A 21,902-nucleotide genomic window follows, 5' to 3' on the forward strand; every position below is an offset into this window, starting at 1 on the left:
TCTAATACCATGTCCTAGTATTAGACTTATTATATGTTCTGTCTGTGACATACTTTTTAGTGATGGCTGGGTGTTTTGCTGCAGGAGTCTACAACCAGCAAAGGAAAAAAAAGCTTAAAAAAACTTAAATTGAACATTTTGAAATGAATAATAACTTTTCCATAATGACACTAAATACAACATTTGGTGTTATAATGAGTAGAACAACTGGAAGGTGTGACTGTGCCCCAAAGGCGTCCACTAGGTAAGCTGCAGATGCTTATTCATTTGTTAAAAAAAACATATTTCTTAAAAAATGAGATAAATATGTCCACAGAGGCAGACAAATAATTGTAGTTACCAAAGACTTGAATTAAAAATGATTTACCCTCATTTGATTTCAGTATATTTGCAGAATTGTAAGATTGGTCACCTTCTTATTTCCGTGAGTTTAAAGTCTTGAACACTACAAAACAATTTTCAGTATTTCTCTAACATAAAGGGTAAGTCATGAAGGTTTTTTTTTTATGTGGTTCATTATTGGTTTGATTGTTTTTAAAGTAAAAATCCCAACTCTAACATTTAGTTGTGACAAATCATTTCTTCTAAAACAGTTAAGTTTTTGGATTTTTTGAGGAAATGAACTGTAAACAACTTTTTTATTGCCAGGTACTGTTATATTGTTATATAACACATAAAATGTACTTTCATGTCAGCTTTAATGAAAACTACACTGAAGAATAAAAAGTGTTGATACATTCTGTCCATGGCTACTAATTTCTGCAATGATCATCTCTTGTTTTCTTTTCAAATTCGCTCCAAGGGAAATACAAATCAAACAGAACATATGGTGTTAATGTTGAAGTTGAACACTTTGTTTTCCTTGTGTTAGAAGTTTTGTCTACGTGTAGTTCCATTGTGCCTTTCTCCACAATTTCAGACACATGCACTACTGCAGTTAAACAGCTACATTTTCATGAAATAGCACACCTATTGATTACATCTTTGTCTCTCATTTCTTTTTATTTAACCACACTGGCTACATACATGTGTTATAATGAAAGTGCATTTTCATACTCGTTTCTATGCCAGTCTGTGTCATGCATCTGCTTTGCATGTGTGTTTACTGTTAAGAGCTGAGCAAGTGTGGTGTTTGTGTGTGTGAGTGTTTGGCCGTCGGGAGAAGTGAAGCTATAGTGAAGCCTTATATAAGCAGCTTCAAAGTCGGCCTGCAGTACAGACACAGAAAAAAAGCAAAAAGGAGAGAAAAACGGAAACTTTTTCACTCAGAGGAGGAAAGTGTAAATAACTGGAGGTCTGAAATACTTTTTAGTAGTTACTTTATGCAGTGAGGAGATAAATTATAATTACTAAAAAGTACAAAAGTCTTACACCTTACAGTAATGAAAGAGGTAGTTATGATTTACAGGATGTCTGTTTATATCCTTTAATGAACTTCACTAAACAGGCAAAGGCCAACCGCTGATTTGGGTTTGTTATAATGATTAGTATTAGTATGTCAATCATCCAAAGGTTCCTGCAGACAGAGTCTTGGTTCATGGGGTTTGAATCTTCATTATATCGATCATCTCATTAGCTGTTATGATTGGGTCAAATTAGTTTTGAAATGTCAGGAAAACTACCTATATTTATGTCCCACACAGCTTGAATCAAACCGCTCTGCTCGTCACCAACTATTTACAAAAGATGTGAAATTAAATTAAAGGAAAATAGAAGGAGAATACTTTATTAATGCCAGAGGGGAAATTGCAATTTTGTATTTTTTTTTTTTTTTTTTTTAGGAAAACAATAATTATAAAAAAAAACTTAACAACTTGGTGAAGTCTCTCACTGAACACACTCTGTTGGTCCCTTACTGTTGTGGGGAGGATATGAGGAATCTTCCATTAGTTTCAGCAGCTTGTGCAGCATTCTTCTCAGAACAATCAGCTCCAGCAGCTCCACAGTTATCCCCAGCACAGAACCAGCCTTCTTGATCAGTTTCCTCAGTCTCTTTAAGTCTCTGGTTCTGATGCTGCTGCCCCAGCCAATGGCTGCAAAGCTGATTGCACTTTCCACAACAGACGTATAGAAGATGCAACATCTTGCTGCAGTCAATGAATGATTTTAGCTTTCTTTTGAAGTAGTCTGCTCTGTCCATTTTTTGTAGATGTCTGTGTTGCATTTCCTGTCCCGTCTGTTGTCTAGCTTATCTTCAAGGTACTTGTATTCCTCCACCACCTCCACCTCTACTCCCCGGATGTAAACAGTGTTTTCTTTACTCCTGTTCCTCCTGAAGTCAACACACACCATCTCTCAAACTGACTAACCAGTTCTCTGTGTTTCTTGTCCATCACTGATACTCCCCACAACTGCAGAGTAATCTGAGTATTTCTGCAGATGACAGGACTCAGAGTTGTATTGGAAGTCCAAGGTGTACAATATAAAGAGAAATGGTGAGATCTCATCTTAGAACATCTCAGATGTCAAACAATATCAATTTTTACACTTTTTTCTGAGCCCTGACTATACCCACCTCCCAACTATATTCCTTCATTTTTGTTTGAAAAGGAACAATGGTTTTCTTTGAGCAGGAAAAGGTTTCTTAAAAAACAAGTTATTTTTCTGTGAGTATATTGTTTACAAGGTCAGCTACATGGTGTCTTTTCTTACTTCTTACTCTTCTTACTTGATATTTAAGTTAAACTTCAAACTTTGAAGTTGATAACAGCTCCTGGGTTCGCAGATATAACACAAAACCTTTATAACTTCTGCCCTGAAGTAGCACCTGCCAGTAAATGATGTAAACTGATGCCTGTGGCTTCTAAAATTAACTTGTGAAGGAAACAGTTATTTAATTACTCACTTTAACATTTACTAAATCTGTACATTTTATTTAATTGTGAAAGAAAATTTGTCGAGTCGGGTTTATAGACATGTCCAAGTACGGCTAAAAGAGTCTTCTTCCTGCTAACCAGGCACCAATCAGACACCTGATGGTCAGCACTTAACAATTAGTTTTTCATGGGTGCAACCCACATAAACAACTTATCTGCTCATCCCATAAATACACTTTCCTTACAAATATGGCCACATTTAAAAGAGAAATGAACAGACTTTCCAGTGGCATAAGAATAGATCTTTAAACCTACTTCTACTGTTTGCTTTTATGCTGTTATGAAAATGTGAACTTGATAACTGTGGGGTCTCCAGGCATGCATAAGTAGATAGACACATCAAGTCATACTCTCTCTTTTTTTAGACATTTCACTGAAGCATCATTATTTACTGCCGGGAAATTAACTGATTGTATTTGGTTGTTCCCCATTTTTGCTTTGTGTATCCCTCAAATTCCTACAAATGGAGTCTTTTTGTCATTTGTGGGGCAAATACTAATATATAGAGGACATATTGTACAAAACGATCATTTTAAAATCACTTGACAACAAATGAAAGTAATCATTGAATGTGAGTAACTCATTCTGGATTGAAGTGCCTGTAAAAAGATCCCTGAAGACATAAGACATAGACATAGATATAAGTTGACATACGTAACGTTTCAAAGTGACCTTTCTTGTCATAGCCCATGTGTTGAAGGTGCAGCATTCTTTTAGACTGTAGGCACATACTGCATGTGTCTATTTCTTAATTTGTACTCTACAGCTGTTCCTCCATCTTGCAAAGTATACAGGCAATGTTTTTATTCCAGTACATAGCAGAAACTTCCACTTACTCAATCTTATTATATTTAATGTTGTTCTTTAACATATTCATCAAAGAATTTTACATTCAAAGCTCAAACTCTCAAAGTGTATTCATCAGATGAAAGCAAAATGTGGTGAAAGGTGAAATATTTTTGTCGCAGTGCTCATTCTCTGGGTACTAATGTTAAGAGTGTTTTCAATAAGCGTTTACCATCTTATAGATGGGGCCGACAAAATGTAAAGTATAGTGCCAGTAAAAACTGAACTGTGTGCTTGATTCCTTTCTCTGACGTCTGTACATGACTAAGCAGCCAGACAGAAAGAAAAACTTGTGGATGATAGAAACAAGGCAAATTTTGATTTTTTTTTACTTCCTGTTAGTGAAAATGAAGTCAAGGAACACTTGGGGGAATCGGGGGGGGGGGGGGGGGGGGGTTGTTGTTCTTGTTCCCTTTCTCACAGATGCTTTTTTTTTTGTAATTTACCACAAAACAGCCAGTGGGCAGAGGACAGATGGGGATCAAATTACACTCACCTTTTACCTGAACTCCTTTGTGCAATTAGCATCACACTTACTTGTCATTTCAAATTGATGTGCTGCTGTTGTACTATGTAATTATTTACCTGCCTGGGGAATAGCTCTCTAGTTTAACCACTAAACAATGACAACACACACATTCACACACTCAAATACTGGAACACCTGTTCCTTATTTCATCTGAGACATGTTTAACATGTGTTTTTTTTTTTTTGTTTGTTTGTTTAGTTTTTTTTTTACCATTACAGGGTCATTTTGTCTGTGCAAAAATACCACCCAATTAAAGGTGTCTTTGTGTCCAGTGTGTCTTTTTTTAAAGGTTTTATTAACTAATGTTTTCCTGTGTGCTTTAACTGCTGAGATGTCAGTGTTTAAATCTTGGCATTTGAGGATCAGGACCCAAACCTGCCATCCTTTCTCTACAGGTGTCCTCCCCCCCTTTTTTTGGGAAAAAAACAAACAAACAAACAAACAAACAAAAACAAATTTTTGTAACATGTTTCTATTTTGTCTTAAAATTTAAAAAAAAAAAAAGGCTGGTCCTGTTCTTCAAAACACTGTGGCTATTATTTTGCATTCACCTTTTGCCCTCCCACCAACCAATTAGCTCACAGGAAGGTAGACTGAGTGAACAAACAGGGTTTAAAGAAGAGAGACAAAGAGACAAAAGGACCATAAACGGTGGCAGCCATTTTCTTCTGCAGGGGAATAAAAGGAAACCACATCCAAAACAGCTTTCTTTGATCTTGTGTCTTTTCTTGTGATAAATCTGTGTCTGTGATGCTTTTTGTTTTTGTACTCTTTTTAAAGAAAAAAAAACCACAATAAGCAAACATGAACTCTTGCTGATTTGTCCTTTTTGCTCTTGCTTCTTTTCTTTTTTTGATATTCTTTTTTTTCGGTTTTTGCCAGTAATCTTTTTTGAATTTTCTCTTTTCTCTTTTTCCCCCCTTTTTTTCTTAACCCTAGGTCCGCTCACAAAAAAAACTGATGAATCTTCAATGAACAAGCCTCGAGATGAAGGTATTTTTGTTGCATGTTTTTCCTTTTTTCTTGTTTTGAAGTCTTTTTGGGGGATGTGTACACATACAGTAGAGGAGAGCACTCACACACACACATACACGCTTGCACACAAGTCGAACATCTTTGGTGGGACTTTGGATATGAGATGCATACCAATGTGTTGCTGAAAATGTATGTGCTTACTACTGCAATTAAAGAAAAGTGTGTTTTGAATCCAAATCATTAGCATTATGTAACCTTGGATGAGCAAGCCTGGCTAATAGAACCTGGACTGCCATTATAAAGCCATCCAAAGTGCTTTCCAGAGGTGCCTATCTTGCTCTTAAATGACAAAGGGAACTCGGACGCCACCATCACCACTGTGCCCTTGAAAATACATTGGCTAGCTAACAGTATTGTCCCTGAAACCAAATTGTTGTCGAGAATTTGAGCAACAAAGCACCCATTGAAACCAGCTTACACAATGAGGCATTATTATTGCGCCTCAGTCTCCCGCTCAAGGATAAAATTGGTATTGAATAAGGATCTACACAAATATTAAGCTATCCATATTCCAAATCAATGATCATAACATCAAATCAAGTAAGAGGAAAAATAAAGGGGGACATCCAAGGACACTTGTGCCCCACTTTGGACGATATAGGTCTAATTGGCTGCTGGAATAAGGGCAGACAACTCCCAGTCTGCCTTTCATTTACTCCTACCTGCAGCACTCACACTGTGGAGGCAATTTTAGCCACACTTTCATCTCTGCCCTCTGTCCCCCAGTTTTCCTCCTCCTTTTGGACTTGTTTCTCTGAGAAAAAAAAAAAAAAGACTGGTGATATTTTGAAACATATTCCTCTCAATGCTATTTTTGAGGGTTATGCAGGTGAATCTTTTTCTTGCTGCGTGATGTTCTTTGATTTGAGTGTTTTTTTGAAGTTGGGAATCGGAGGAAGTTTGACACGAGGGGATTTTCTTGGTGATCAAAGACGCTGGCACAGACACAACTTTTTGAGCTGCCACAGTCAGCAAAGCACTTGAAACAGTTAATCCCAAGCAAGATGCCCCCCAACCCCCATTTTATATACTGTATTCCTTTCATCATCATACAGTACAGTTACCCTCATTTGACTGCAGATTTCTAATCTCATTTGTCTGCAGAAGGTTACTGATTTACAGAGCTGTGAAATAAAGGTGATGCACTCTTCCAAGTAGAAACCATCCCCTGAAAAACTTTCATTAGTTAAACCAGTAACCAGGGCCGTAGCCAGGATTTTAGAAATGCTTGTGCCATGAGCCCATGTCCCTAGGATTTACTATGCTAATTTTGTATTCAGGCACTCAGGTGTGCACATACAGTAACATAACTGCTGTTTCTAAGGTTTTTCCAACCTCTCTAGATGTAATTCTAGGTGGAAAATGCAGTGTATTTTATACAAAGGAGTCGTGAGCAACATCTCTTTCTAATAATTCCAGTTTTTCTCCTTTAGATGATTGACCTTCACAAGTTATATAGCGTTCATACAGAATTTGACATTGGAAGACAGCCTTTAAAATTATTTTGGTTGCAAAATCTCAAAGTATAAAAGAAAAACGCTTGAAAACCTCACACATTTTTGAGTGAACTGTCAGAATCAGTATGTCAAAAGCCAAAAGGTTATTCAAATCCTCTACAAGCCTTGTTTCGGTGGCTATAACCCTGCGAGCTGTCACTGGAGAAGGCTACAAAGGAGCATCTAAAAGGGGTTCAGTATAGTGAAAAATAGCTCCACTGTGTTTCAACCCAGGAGATTTAGATTTTCTTTTCACAAACAGCTTATTTGAATCCCGAAAGGTACCATTATTACCCTGGAAACAATGCAGCGTAAAAAGCAGGACTGCTACACAGGCTACATTGTGTAAAAATACAGCACGGTGAGCAGTCGTTTTCAGTAATTCCCCGGTGGAATTGGCTCATGCTCACACTCACAGCTGTGATCTATAGCCTCTGATTCCAGGCTGCTCCTCGCTTGAATTGCTGCACAAATAAAGATTTTACTGTTAGGAACCAGATTCAGAAAGAACACACTGTAATCTTCATTAAGCAGGAGAATCTCTCACCATGTTCCTTACTTATTATTTTCTAACTACATAATCTGCAACAGTTTTAACAATAAACCCCTTTGTCTCTAAACGGCAGTCAGTTTAGCTTGTCCACCATTTTGTCTTTATTCCTCTGGCAGCATCCTTTTCACATCTTTGAAGCAGTGTATTCTAAACAATGCAGAAAGCTAATCAAAAGGTTTTAAATTCAGGTAAAAAGAAAAAAAAGCTTATGCTTTGCTGTACTATCGAAGCATCCTTGTCTTTTCCAGATCGCTTTATTCAGACACAGCTTCTGCTTCTTCTTCTGCTTCCGGTGTGAGAAAGCAAAGGCCATTGAACCACGCTGCTACTCAGGATCGATGTTCAGAAAGATTGATAGATCATACGGCACAGCTCGCCGCATGAGCGTGTGTGTGCACATGTGCAGGGTGAAAGATGAGGGGATTAGAAACTAGAGTGAGATTGAGCTAAATCAAGAAAGAGACAAAGAAGGTTTGATTCTCGCCATGCGCCATGTCGGCTCTGATCAGAGATAACCCAGAACCACCTGAGCCCCAAACATGGAACGTATTTCTACCAGAAAGAACATCACCTCTCTTTGAAATGCTCAAACACTTCAAGCACGCATGCAGAAAAATCAAAGACACACACACACGGGAAAGGAAATGTTCCATCAACAACTAAATTAGAAATTGCATCACATGTCGGTTATCGGGGCAGTGCAGGAATTAGCTGTTAAAACACAATTTACCTGCAATCAAATGAGATTATTGTTTCCACTTCGTATCAGGTGGGAAGAAAAATGGCACCAACAACAGCTCTTGTTTAGGTACTTTTTATTTAGGATGAAAAATGTATAAAAAAGGTAGCATTTGTGTAAATCTTTCATTAAGTCATAGATGAGTTTTTTAATTGCTCTGTAACAGTGTATAATATAAATTATGGCTACCCAATACAAGAAAACATATAAACAAATTCTCAGTATATTGCTTTAATCTCAGATTTCTTAACAAGGGCTGGACTCTATTTCTGCACATGTGCATCTTGGGTTGTTGCTAAATGTGCACAAAACATGATTTTTCTCAAAATTGGAATGTAGCTTTTTTATTGTAGTTGTGCTAATCCTCCTTTGTCCTCTATGAAAAAGGTCTTAAGCCTTCCATTTAGCCTTTTGCCATAACTGATATTACACTGATATTCTTTATATAATTTCCAGCTCTAACATGAAGTTGAATGAGAATAATAAAATTATGTATTTCATATTCTAAAATATGGATTATACGTAAAAGGGAAGGGGTGTTCCCCTAACATTCATATAATGGCAGCTTATGCTGCTCCAATAATAGGAAAACAGAGAGGTTGGGAGTTGCAGTTGGAGTTGGTGTTTGAGTTTAATTATAATGAATTATTAAGTACTTCATTAGATTTTGCTACAACCAGTGAACTGAGACTCCATCATTTGTAGAGCACAAGGTGATGTTAGGTTTTCTTACTCAGACGTCAGTCATCAAAGAAAAGATGAAGGACCAAAGTGACAAGTGTCACGTATGTTGTGGTAATGTCCTAAATGACTTAATCACTGGCTTAATTATTTCTTTTTCTAAATGTAATTCTTCAAACTTTAAGCATCTAGATTTTATGGTGAATTGACTCAAGCTTTTTCTGGTAACACAGTCAGCTTCTTCATCCTCTTCATTCATCTGTGTATTAAATTATAGTGAAATTATTTCAGAAGTCAAAGCAATAAAAGGTTTTGATTTACCCCAGTGATTCTAATATTGCCTGCTTCATTTCTCCTGGTAAGATTCTCCTTCTTTTTATATTTGACATTGATTAAACAATAATTTGACCTATTTATTCTATTTCAATCTTTCTGAAAACTGACTCCTAGATTAGGTTACATGTATAATGATGCAGAGCCTCTTTGACAGAAATATAATAATCTGCATGAATTTGAGTATCAGCTCACACGTAAACTGTTTTCCTGGAAAATCTCTTAATTTCTTAGCTCATATAACAACTCAGTTTGTTTGTTCTGAATGCCACTAAACTAAAATGACTGATTCCAAGTTTTTTTTAATTAATTTTGTAGCCTTTATTGGAACAATTGACCTCTGCTGAAAGGCTGGAATATAATTATAGTCAAAGAAAAATACATGAGTGGAGCTGAATCCTGTTTAATCTCTTATCAATAGATGAAAGGGATGTAACGAAATATCCCTCAAATTAGCATTAAGTGTTGTTTTTATCCATATAAAGAGCAGATTTGATTGTAAATACAACGTTTACTATAGTTAACAATAAACTGCATTTTATTCTTGCCATCTGATAGATTTTAGCTCAGTATTCACTCTCATTTAGCAATGTTTTGCTCTTTAGCTATTGAAAATGGCCCCTTATTTTAGCTTCCAAGAGCTTTACCTGTCTGCCATCACTCAGTCGGGGACAGGAAACATACGGTGGGTTGATCAGAACTTGATAACTGAACCATAAGCCAAAAAAAAGACAAAACAATCAGCTGAAAGATGCTGAAATGTCCTGTCAACTTGAAGAGAAACGAAAAGCCAGATGAGTTTTATTGGTGGGCTTGTTACTGAAATCACATTATATTCAAATATACAAACCGTACCTGATATAAAATATTTAGGTTTGTAGATTTAGTAAAATATCAGCTGACACATTTTCTCTTATTACCAGCGGAATTACAAAGTTTGAGTGTGAAATTTAATTATTGGATCATTTTGTATTAGGAAAACATATTACATGTCTGCAAATCAAATGTAAAGACACCTTTAAATTCCCCTGTACTGATTCCAGCACAGAGTTTTAAACTTGTAAGAAAACATTGCTACTGCAGATAAATGTTTTTTCCTGGCGTCAAACATCAGAAGATCAATATATTGCTTAAATTAATGACATCATCTCTTAGAGATCAGTATCTTTTATGCAGGAAACCTGAGTGTAACTGATAAGAAAGTAAAATGCCTGCAGTAAATATTAGATATACTAATAAAATAATCAGATACTAAAAAAAAAAAAAAAATCAGAGGTCATTTTTGTGGGTTGCGCCATCTTACAGCTCTGTCATAACTGAGGTGGCCAGTTTTAATCCCCTATATCTGCCAACATAAACAGCAGCATGAATATCTGGACTGACAACATTAGAGGGGGGTCTATAGTTATTGACATGGGTTTGTTTTCTGGAGGTCTCAAAGTTATTCTGTTTTTCATATTAGACATGAGTGCATCAATGTAAACTATGATTCATTTGACAGAAACAGATTTTAATAATTAAAAACGCACACTGACATAAAATGCAAATCTCGTTATAATAATTGATCAAAAATTGGTAAAGAAATAGTTTTCAAACTTTTGCAAAGGATGTTAATTTTTTTTTATTTTGTCAGACATAGCTTTGTTTTAACTAGTTTAGACTGCAGGGCAACATGTACGTGATCTGTTTGTGTTACAGACTGAATAATTTTTATTTCCTGGTCACAACGGTGCTCTGTTAAGAGCATTTGTTACATTTTGAAATGTCTACTAAATTAGACATTAACTCTTAGCAACAGCGTAGCTCTTTGTCTCTTGGTCCATTATCGTTGACTAGCATAACAAACGTTAGCCGTTGTGTCACGTTAAGCTGGACAGCAACATGGATATGTACAATTTAGTGCCCCATTGACAACTGTTCAATAAATTTAACCTGTTTTTGTTGTGGTGAATAAAATCCAGTGTTTTCTTCTATGACAGCATGTCATTCCTCCTCTGTTCTCTATGTCTGGTGTTCCTCCTGATGCAAACACACCACCATCAGTGGACTAACAGTGTCAACCACTTCACCCCTCAGTGTCACACAGACAGTCACAGACAGAGGCAATCACCGTGAAGGACATTTCTGTGAACTTCGCTTTCACTTTTAACCAAAATTTAAGTTTTCCACTGCTGTTCAAACAACCATGAACAGCAAACGTCCTTCTAGACTCCCTTGACTCCCATCTGTTTTGCTTTCACATATACAGAAATGCCACCTCAGCAGTGGCGGAGGGTCTTCTTCTGGTGTTTCTCAGGATTAGTCCATACCAGTATTTAACGGCCTATGCTCTACTGGCCTCTCTGATTAAGTCTATGAATGTCACAAATGTCACAGTTTCAGAGTCCACCTGTACTTCAGACACAGGATTAATTTACAAGAATGCATTCATCCATCTGCTATTCCTGCTTTATTCTGTAGAGGGTTTGGTTTAGATGCAGAGGCTTCCCTGGGCGGGTGTCCAGGTCTTACACAAAGATAAAAACCTGTTTTCACTCAGATGGCTTCATACACATTTTGTCAGGATCCCTGGCATCTCAAATAAAAACTAAAGATGACTTATGATGAATCACTATATTTCAAACCTGACAGCCTTGAATGTGGCCCCTCATTGGCACACGGTGGGTGCCTTGGTTGTACTTCAATCGGATGGTTGATGATTCAATCCCAATGTGTCAAATTGTCCTTGGGAAACTCATTTACTCCCACATTGCTCCAGATATTCCTGTTATTATAGAAAAAAAATAAAAGTGCTTTATGTATACGGTAAAAATATATGTGCTCTTTGTAAGAATCTAAATTGATGAAAGAAAAACATTTTGTGAAATGCTGTGTGTAAAAAGGTGCTAAAAACTAACCTGATAGTTAAAATGCCTAAGTCTAGCTAAACCTAATTGATTTAAGTAGTCATGATGCCAACATCCAAGATTCAACAAGTGAAAGCAAAAATGAACAATGACTTAGGTGGAAAAAAAAATGCTTTTCAAAATTCTAGTCTCGTGTCTGTGGATGCTCTGACTTCTGTTCACCAACATTTAAACCACCATGTGGGAATCTATACGCTTCTGCACTATGAATCATTTGAGAATGGTGTTTACTTGATTTGTTGTTGGCATCTATTATTGCTACAACCAGCTTGTCATTGCACCGAAATCAAGCCATACCTGCATCTCAGAGCAGACAAGGATGAGGAAGAAGAACAGGGGTGGCTGTGGCTCATGAGGTACAGAGTTCCCACTTTACTCAGAAGTTGGCAAGTTTTTCATTTGACAGGATTGAACTTCACATTGTCCTTTTGAATATCTTCACTTATAAGTGGTTTGTCAGAAGAACTTGGTAAATAAATGTAAGGTAACTATGCATGCTTGCTTGCCTAGGGGCTTTGGGAGGAAACCAAAGAGACTCCATGCAGAATCCACATAAGGCTACAGATAACCAACACGTTCATACTTTACTGCTAACCTCCCATTGCAAGCGTCATCCATCCATTTATCTGTTTGAAATATCTATTTTATCCTGATCAAGGACCATGGAGGAGCTGATGGGTCACCCTCAATGGGTCATCAGTCTTTCAAAGGTTACAAGAAACAGTTCTTAATAATTTAAAACATAATTACAGTATAGTAAAATACTATATGATACAGTCAGTCTGACAGAATAAAGTAATCAATATTCCTGAACATTAATGTAACAACTCTACAGTGCTTTATGTGGGAAAGGATGAACAAAGAGCCATTAAACTGATTGCTTCTACACCCACGTGGCCCAACTAGTCTCTGCATATGATGACTCCAAATACTATAGATGAACAATAAGAGATCACAATATAACAACAATGGCCAGGTTAATGTATTCACAGCTTTTTCTTTGACGTCTAAACAGAATATTTACTACAGTACATAGTCTTCAATATGAATACTGTTTAAATGCTAGTAAAAGTTTATGTGTGAAATGCATTGTCCCTGCTGATCACTGAATACTCAAAGCACAACAATAGCTTTGCATTAATCTGTTGATAAACAGCCTGTAACAGTGTCTCTGCAGAAAGTTGTTCTCCACTGGCTGCATGAGTGAGCACAGTTCACTGAATCAGCTCTGAATTAATGTCTCTTAATTGAAAATGTCGCTTGCTTAATAGCAGAAAATGGCTTAGATGTCATACAATTTTCACAAGGAAGATGTATACTATGTCATTTGGCTGCTTTTGTTATCTGTTAAGGATGTTAATTTCAAATGATTATTGGTAATATAATATTATGGGAGGCTCTGTAAATGGGCTTTGAAAAGCAGAGTGAGGATAAATGAAGAAAAATATGTTTAAAAAAGCAGGGGAAGGCTATTAGGTAGACTGAAATTGTCTGTAAAAGACACATTCAGGGTTTTGTCTCTATTTTTTTCTTCCTGAACATGTTTTCACTAATTTCCTCCTCCTTTTTGCCTCTTAACATCTTTCCATATTATGAGGTGTTTCAACCCTGGTTATTACTCTGCTAACAGTTGCTGGCCTGTGGGCAATGCAGGCTCTCCCCTTTGACTCTGAAACACGTCCTCCCTATTACTCACTCAGTACATTATTTTATAAGACAGGATGGATGCCTGTAACCTTTTTATCTTTTTCACGTAATTAATAGCATCTGGAGATATAGTCTCCTGCTAAATCTTTATAATTCCTGGTTGACTCTCACTATGGATTCTGTTTAATATTCAATGCACTGTTTAATATACATTCTCCCATCAAGTCTCCAAATTATGCAAACAGCAGGACATAAGAAGTGTGAAAATACATACTATTTTACTTTTTTTTTTTTTTTTACATTATGTGCTGAGTACAAATTAGTTCATAAGAGGATTTTGAATAAAACATGTTTGCACAAGGGCTGGACTGAGTAGTCCTGTTTATAAAAAAAAATATGAAAGAAAAATAGAAATAAAAGTAATGTTGGGCAAGAAAATGAAAACCATTGCAAACTATGAAAAAGAGGAATTTTTATAGCCAGCCACAGAATACTCTCCATGTTGAAGGATAAGATGGCACATAAAACCCCCAAAAGAGAACAAAACGGAACCATTTGCAAGAAAGGATCAACAGGACTGTCAAAGCAACTTTATTTTAACATTACTAAGCCTCAATTTCTTGTCTTTTTCTATCACTTTGATTCTCGGTGGGCCTGTCGGTCATGTGCTGCTGAAGGATCCCTGCTACCTCGGCGCTCAACCCACGTCATGTCAAGGTTGTGTCGATATCATGTTGAATACACCTACTCCATCGCACGCTGACATAGAGTATTTTATTGAGCTTGAAGCCCTTTGACAAAGCAGAGAAAGTGAAGAGGAGGCAAAGGAGGGAGGCCAAGGAAGAGCTGGAGATAAAAAGGACTTTTAGGTACCATGAGGTACAGCACAGAAAAAAAAGGAAACTGGGAAAAGGAGTGTTTTAGTGGCTTGTGGCTCGTCAGCTAGTTTAGTGCTTGGGAAAAGCTTGGCTGTTTTTTTTTTTTTTTTGTCTCTGGTCTTGAACTTGGCTATGTTTATTGACATGTGTATTGGCTATAAGGCACTGAGGGACGCAACAGTGAAGGCTGGCTCAGTTCCTCTTCAACTGCTGGACCTCAGCGAATTTCCCGGAGCAAGCCAACAGCTTTTGTGGGTCTATTTAATCCGAATCAATAAACCTAAAGTGCTCACTGAAACAAATCAAGTTTAGAATTGTATTGCAGGAAAGACCTCCCAGGATGCATGGAGATCAGTGATATCATTGAAGCACTGCCGAATTACACACTATGAGTTCAGGTTTAGTTGATACAGTTTAAAAAGTTATACTGACAAAGGAGAGCTGGCAGTCGGTGACAACTTACCTTCTCAAAGTGGCTTTTGCTCTATTCTTCATATTCTTGTAAGGTTGTGCTGGAAAGGTTGGAGAGGGCTGAAAAACTTAGTGACAGATTAGAGCCTGACACAGCTGTGTGTGCCTCATTAGTTACAAAGAGTTTTGGGAATAACGATTAAGGCGTCTCATTTCAGTTTCAGTAATTGTAGTCAATACTTTGATCATAATAAATAAAAAAAAAAACATCTCAAAATATCATGCATAAATAAATACATTTTGAAAAATATTTATTTTAAAGTACATTATCTTGAACCTGTGAGGAGTGGGTGACAAGACTGGTCATTTAGCAACAAAGACTGGACTAGGTAGTGTGTTTTGTCTTTCACAAGGGCAAATGCATTCTGCAGAGACCCAGGTGGTGTCAGATAAGACCTAACCACAAGTTTTAAATAGATTTTGTTCAACCAATTCAGTTGCCTTAGCCTAAACTACCCGTGCCACAGTTTTATAGGGGATGAGCTCAGACTTGTGTGTGAAGGATGAAAACATACTGGTTTGAAGAAAAGTGCTGCTATGGATTTATAACACCAAAGAAAACAAGGTCATGATAGTACAAAGACTATTGACCAGTGCTTATAGTTATTCCATCACCATGTATACACTATATACTACTGTTTACTGTACAGATGGAATTTGAGTCGATTTGGCTCATTTTTTATTTTTTTTAAAGGTTTATAAACAACACCATTTTATAAAAGAAGAACTTTAATATTAAATCAATGTATTATTTATGATCCGTATCTGTTTGATCCTCCACACTAGGTGCCGTTATTGAGCTCAACACTACTTCACCATAGGAATATTAACAAAGTTATAGTGAGCATCCATCCATTAACAACCGTGCTTAGCATTTGAAATCATTGCTATGCCTGTCTTAACGACTAAATGTCACTGTACCTGCTGTCCTACACATATATTACCTATATCCTACCTATAAATAATTTAATTGTTAATTAATTGCAGTGGTACTCTGACAGTTTTTGCTTAATTTTCTTCAACTTGCTGTAAATCAAGGATGTCCAGTGTCAGTCCCTAAGGGTTGCTGTTTTTAGATATTTTTTCTGCTCCAGCTCACTTGATGCAAATTAAACGGATCTCAACAGCTTGTAATTGAGTTCTGCCTGTTGAAAAGCTGAACGCAGGTGGCGAATAACAAAGCTGCAGTTTCGCGTTGAGATCTATAAAGAGAGACTGAGGATTTATAATCTGGTGCTGAGAAATGCACGACAATCTTTCTTTTCTGCCATCATTACTGAGAACAGTAATAATGCTCATGCCTTGTTCATTACTGTTGACAGACTAATTAATCTTCCTGTCAGTAAACCTGGAACTTCTGTCCCACCGGACCTGTAATGAGTTTGTTTCTTTCTTTACTGACAAAATTCTGAATATCAGACAGTCAGTCAGTGCTTCCATGCCAGGGGCAGGATATATGTCCTCACGGTGTCCTTTCAGAGACATGAACGCCATGACACACTTTTCTTAAGTCAGTCCTAAAAACCTGAATGAGATGATTGGCCATCTGAAATCCACAACTTGCTGTCTTGACAGCCTGCCAACTGGGTTTTTCAGGAATGTTTCATGATGCATGGCCTCAGATATCTTACAGATTGTAAACACATCTCTGCTTTCAGGTGTCTCCCCTCAGACCCTTAAAACAGCCGTCATTAAGCCACTACTGAAAAGACTCGTCGCTCATGAGCAGCTACGGGCTGATAGGAAACCTCCCATTTCTTAGGAAAATTATAGAAAAAGCTGTCTTTCAACAGCTACACAACTTCCTGACTCTTAATAACTGGTTTGATGTCTACCAGTCAGGTTTTCAGCCACACCACAGCACTGAGATGCTCTGGTTAAGGTCTTTAATGATGTCCACTTGAGCACAGATAGCAGAAACCTTTCAGTCCTGGTATTAGTGAATCTTAGTGCTGCATTTGACACAGTCAACCTTAACATCTTACTAGACCCACTCAACAACTGGGTAGGACTTTCTGGCACTGCAGTTAATTGGAATTGGACATCCTTGCTGTAAATAATTAACATTATCTGATACATGTTTAACAGCTGCTAGCAAAGACGGGTTTTAGCCAGAACTAAATAGAGGACAAACTGTAGTTCAAGACAATGGCCACTTTTACATGAGAGTTTGTATTTTCCCTTTAATTCAGAATAAAACTTAATCCTCTTCAAAATGATCTTGTAAACACCCAATTCTGAATGAAAATGACCATTCCGAAGTAAGTGGCCAGTTTATTCTGATTTTAAATCTGAATTAAACAATTCCCCAATCATGTATACGTTCATTCCATATGGTACTCTTCTCCTTTCTCCTCCTCAGCTGACCAAAGTGAAGTCGTATGCTAGTTTCGAGCTGCTGCTTTAAAACTAAAATCAAAAGCAAAAATGGTTCTTATTGTGTGGTTAAATGAAAAGAAGCAGGAGCTGGTGTTTGTGTTTTTCCAGTAGACATAAATACATCACGTCCACCCACTGTTCAATCAGAACCCCTCCCAACCCCCAGATCTTAAGCGGAACTGAATAAAGGCGATTAAAAGTGTTTTCCATGTAAACCTTAATTCGAAATGACTATTTCCATGTAAATGCGACGGAGAATACTTTAAATCCAAATTTATTTGATTCTAAAAATTAAAAAAGACCATGGAACCGGGCCAGTGAGTGGAGCTGGAGAAACCTGGTAAACTGTTTCTCTGAATGAGGAATAAACTCCACATTATGATGGATTAGGGTGCAAAAGAGAAACCATCTGTTAAGGGAAAACAAACAAACAAAAAAAAAAGCTGGACTTTAAAACATTTTTATGGTGGTTCACTATAAATGTGAACTAAACAAATGATGTTTTTTTTCAAGAGTATGTTGTGGTTAAGAAGGTGAAAATATTCTTGGCATGTACATTTGTTTGTTTTCTGGAACTAAACTGGAAAATTAAAATAGCACTCTGCATCACTAAAGGGTAAAAGTACAACTTGTATCAGTCATATTTAAAGAGAACTTCGAACACCAAGAGGTTCAGCAGCAATTTAATTGGCTTAGTTGCATGAAAGAAAAAAAAGCGTGTGAGAGGAGTGAATCTATGTTGGAAAACTAGTCAGAGCAGAAGGTCTGAAGGCTCTGGAGCACAAGTAGAGTTTTCAGCTCCACCATCAGATTAACTGTCAGGACATGAAAGATATGTGGCTACTGATAGTCCACACTCCCGCTGGGGTGAGACAGAGCACAAACAGGAAAATCTCCTCACATGTGAAACTGTGATTACAGATTAACGACCGCTCAAATCAGCTCTCACACATGTAGCCTGTGGTGAAACGTAGCCGTCCTCCTGGCTGATCTCAGAGATCACAGCTCACACTACAGGAAACGCACACACAGCACTGACATGAACAGCAGGAACAATGAATCCTTTCTCTCACTACACACACACACACATACAAAGTTCTGCTGATATACTGTACGCTGACCAAAGTTGCCTTTGCTAAGTTACAAAAATATTTTACCAGACGAGGGCTTTTTCAGGGTTTGTTGTCTCCCTCATTTTGTTTTGTGCTTGTGTTTTCACCTGGATTGCATTGTAACTGCTGGGGGAGCATTCCAATTAAGGAGGTATTGTTATGTATGAGATGGCGAGTGGTGGGTACTGACAGAGCTGACAACGTTACTTAATGGGAACGCTGGTGTCTGAATGGAGACGACAGCTGAGATTCTCTGCACCATTATTGTTTCTCGCTGCTCTCGCTGGAATTCACAAATAGAATAAGAATACATAACGCCTACAAGGTGATGTGTATTCTGCAAGACTAGATATAACAGAACATAAACAGTGGTTTTATCTGTCTTACATCTTTTGCCGTTAACTAAAAAGTGGTCCCTAAAGTGTTAATAAGTGATCAAACATGTACAATAAATAGAATTAAAATTAAAACAGATTTTGCTATTTTACTATTTTTTTATTTAACTTTTTATTGTAAATTACTAAGATAGTACTAAGTTAACACAATCTTAGGTTTCAAAGCAATAAACTAAGAATATGACCTTTTTTTTATGATATTTAGTAAAAAATAACAACATCAACAGGCACTATTCATGTGTAAACTAATATACATGCAAAGAGAAATGAGAGACATATTGCTTGAAGTACGTTGGCACAATACAGAAAAAGGATCTTACTTCTTAACAGAAAGACATCCTTCAAACGCTTCAGTACTGATAAAGCTGACCAGTGCATGACATGGACATTTCCTACAGTCTGATAGTTACTTCCATACATTCAGTTCTTGTGTGACTTGAATAGAAATGGTTCCTGGATAATCAGGTCTGCAGGTATTTTGCAGTTTCCAGTGTTTCTGTAGCCACAGGGAAACCAAGCCTGTGCTTTTTGAAATGCAAACACATTTCTGCACATGTTAACAATGAAGACTTTTAAGTTTACTTCAGAATAAAAGTTGGAAAAAAAAACAAAACCACACACACTCAAGAAAAAGGCCATTCATTATCTATTTCCAGCAAACAATCTGTTAAATGTGAATCAGGCTTTCATGTAAATGTGTATGTAAAAAGGATATAAGTGTGGGTGCAATACATTCAAGATTTAATCCGAACATATCTTTAAAGGGGGGATGGCCGAGCCAGCCCCTGAATCCCAGTCAATAAGGCCTGATGGCAACACACACTCATATTCATTCTGTCCCAATTACACCCCAGACGCCCTGTGAAACCTGGGCTGGAACAGCAGTCCCAGTAATGACCAGATCGTTATAGTGGAAGGGAAGTGGTGAGGACAGAGAGGCCAGGGGAGACAGGGAGGGAAGTGGACCGGAGATAATGAGAGGTTGCATCAGGACGAAGTAGTGAGACAAGGAGGAGCACTGGGGGATAGTTGATTACTTTTTTATTTATAGATATACACAATATGTGCGAACACAAAACCTTAAAATACACATGCATTTATACAGGCTAGCTCAGTGACAAGCCCTCCCATAACATGTAGTACTTTTAAGTATGTATAATTTATAAAAATTAAAAATAAATGCAGAGAATTAGGCTAAGCAATATTTTCTAAACAGTTTTTGTAATGATAAATGGCTTTATAATTTAATTCCAACATTGAAACCTAAATGTGAAGAGGTAGCCACACAGTTTATTCCAGACATATGAACAGACATGCAAAAGTTATAGACTGCTACCCTTTTTAAAAACATAACACAAAAAAATGAGCTTGTGTCATTTATTTGCAGGCGTTAAAAGCTTAAGTGGTAATTTGAAATTATATGAAGACTAGGCAGGTTGAATGTTTCACTTCTATTTGAAAGCACCAAAACTCGGAATTAAAAGCATCATTTGAGCAGGTGCCATTTTAATGAGTATGTTTTTCCTCTATGGAGTAATTATGACATTGCTTGTTCTGGATTGGGAAGTGTAAGTCCAGTAAAATGCAGACTGGCAGATTTCATGCTGCTGCACATGTCTCAATGCATCTTCACATGTGCAAATTGATGTTTAATGTTTTAACATCCATTCTTGAAGTTCCTTCTTTATTTGTCCAGTGGTTAGATGGGAAACAACTTACCAGCATGTGGATGGATGGAGGAGTCATTATTAACATTGTTCCAGTCACATAAAGCCTTGTGTGGTCAAGTTTTATGGGATAAAACCATGAGCAAGATTATTTGTATCAGTTGGAGTGATGGGATTAGCATGATTACACTGACATACTGGCAGCTAGACATTATTGAAAAGAAAGAAAGAAAGAAAGAAAGAAGGGTTGTAGTTTATCATTTTGAATGGACTATGTGAACAAACCCTACAATAGGTGCTGGAGAGTGAGTTGGTACAACAGAAACAAACATTTCTATCTTTATCCAAAGATTAGTTTTTCAGTTTGGAGCATCCTGCAGATACTGCACTTAGTAAAAATGCAATTTTAAAATTGAGTTTTGTTTCTCTGCTTCCAGTAGCTGAGCTGCATAAAGCTAAGCTATTGTGATCACTCCATAAAACACAGTTGAAGTTAAAAAAAAAACAAAAAAAACAAAACAATCCTCTGTACTTCTTACTTGTACGTTGCTTCGGATCAAAAGGTGGATTTATACTTGCGCGGCATCTGTGTCGCCGCCATAGGTGCTGCATCGCTCTGCGGAGGCCCGACCTCTTCCAGACCTGACATGCACCCCTGCTGCGCTGAAGGTTGCACGAAAGTACTCCCTTATAATTGGTCAATTTGGGATTACAAGTTTCCGGATTTCTGCTGAGTTTGTGTAGTAACCGCCATGTTTAAAAACAACACTCACTGGATGAAGTGGATGAGAGGCCGATCGAATTACTTCTTCGTTTTCTTCCACAAGCTAATAAAGACACTGAACCGTACTGAACGCCATTGTTGTTTTAAAACATAAAATGCATATCAGAACTTAAGTGAACCATCAAAAGAACTCCGATCTGGTAAGTTTACCACCCCTGCTGCCACCTTCAGATTAGGAGGAGAAACTGCAACACAACATCAAAACGTCGCATACCCCCTACGCTCGAGTGCGAGAACAAATTCACCAGCGTCAGCCAACCACATGTAGACACCGTGCGAGTATATATCTGCCTAAAGTATCTGCTCAGTCACTGTAATAAATACATCAAGATGTGCTTTCCATCTATTGTGTTTCCCCAGCTTCATACATGCTGCACTAAGAAATATCAGATTCTGCCCACAGTGTCTTTAATGAAAAATAATGCATTGAAGTCAAACTGTAACCATATCATGCAAAAACATCATTGATGTGGTCACCTAGCATCATCTTGTTTATTACTGGTAATAGTAATCAAACTAATAATAATGTTATGAGGTATTTATGACAAAAATGTGTATGATCACCAAAAGCCTCT

The 21,902-nt window shown here is 37.2% G+C and overlaps 1 protein-coding gene and 1 long non-coding RNA gene across 2 annotated transcripts in view; one reads left to right on the forward strand and one right to left on the reverse strand.

Moving 5' to 3' along the window:
- The window catches only part of nlgn2a (neuroligin 2a), a 213,751-nt gene that overhangs the window by 106,020 nt on the left and 85,829 nt on the right, over window positions 1–21,902 (forward strand). Inside the window, exon 3 of the mRNA XM_041984710.1 lies at window positions 5,191–5,244. Coding sequence (XP_041840644.1) covers window positions 5,191–5,244 — 54 coding nt within the window. The remainder of the gene's footprint in view (window positions 1–5,190; window positions 5,245–21,902) is intronic.
- LOC121639476 lies at window positions 1,506–20,767 on the reverse strand. Its single transcript, XR_006010169.1, has 3 exons — window positions 20,644–20,767; window positions 4,219–4,225; window positions 1,506–1,516 (listed from the first exon to the last, which is right to left on the reverse strand). It is a non-coding gene; the product is annotated as an uncharacterized LOC121639476 (long non-coding RNA).

Source organism: Melanotaenia boesemani, chromosome 5 (assembly GCF_017639745.1).
Source record: "Melanotaenia boesemani isolate fMelBoe1 chromosome 5, fMelBoe1.pri, whole genome shotgun sequence".
Classification (NCBI taxonomy): Eukaryota; Metazoa; Chordata; class Actinopteri; order Atheriniformes; family Melanotaeniidae; genus Melanotaenia; species Melanotaenia boesemani.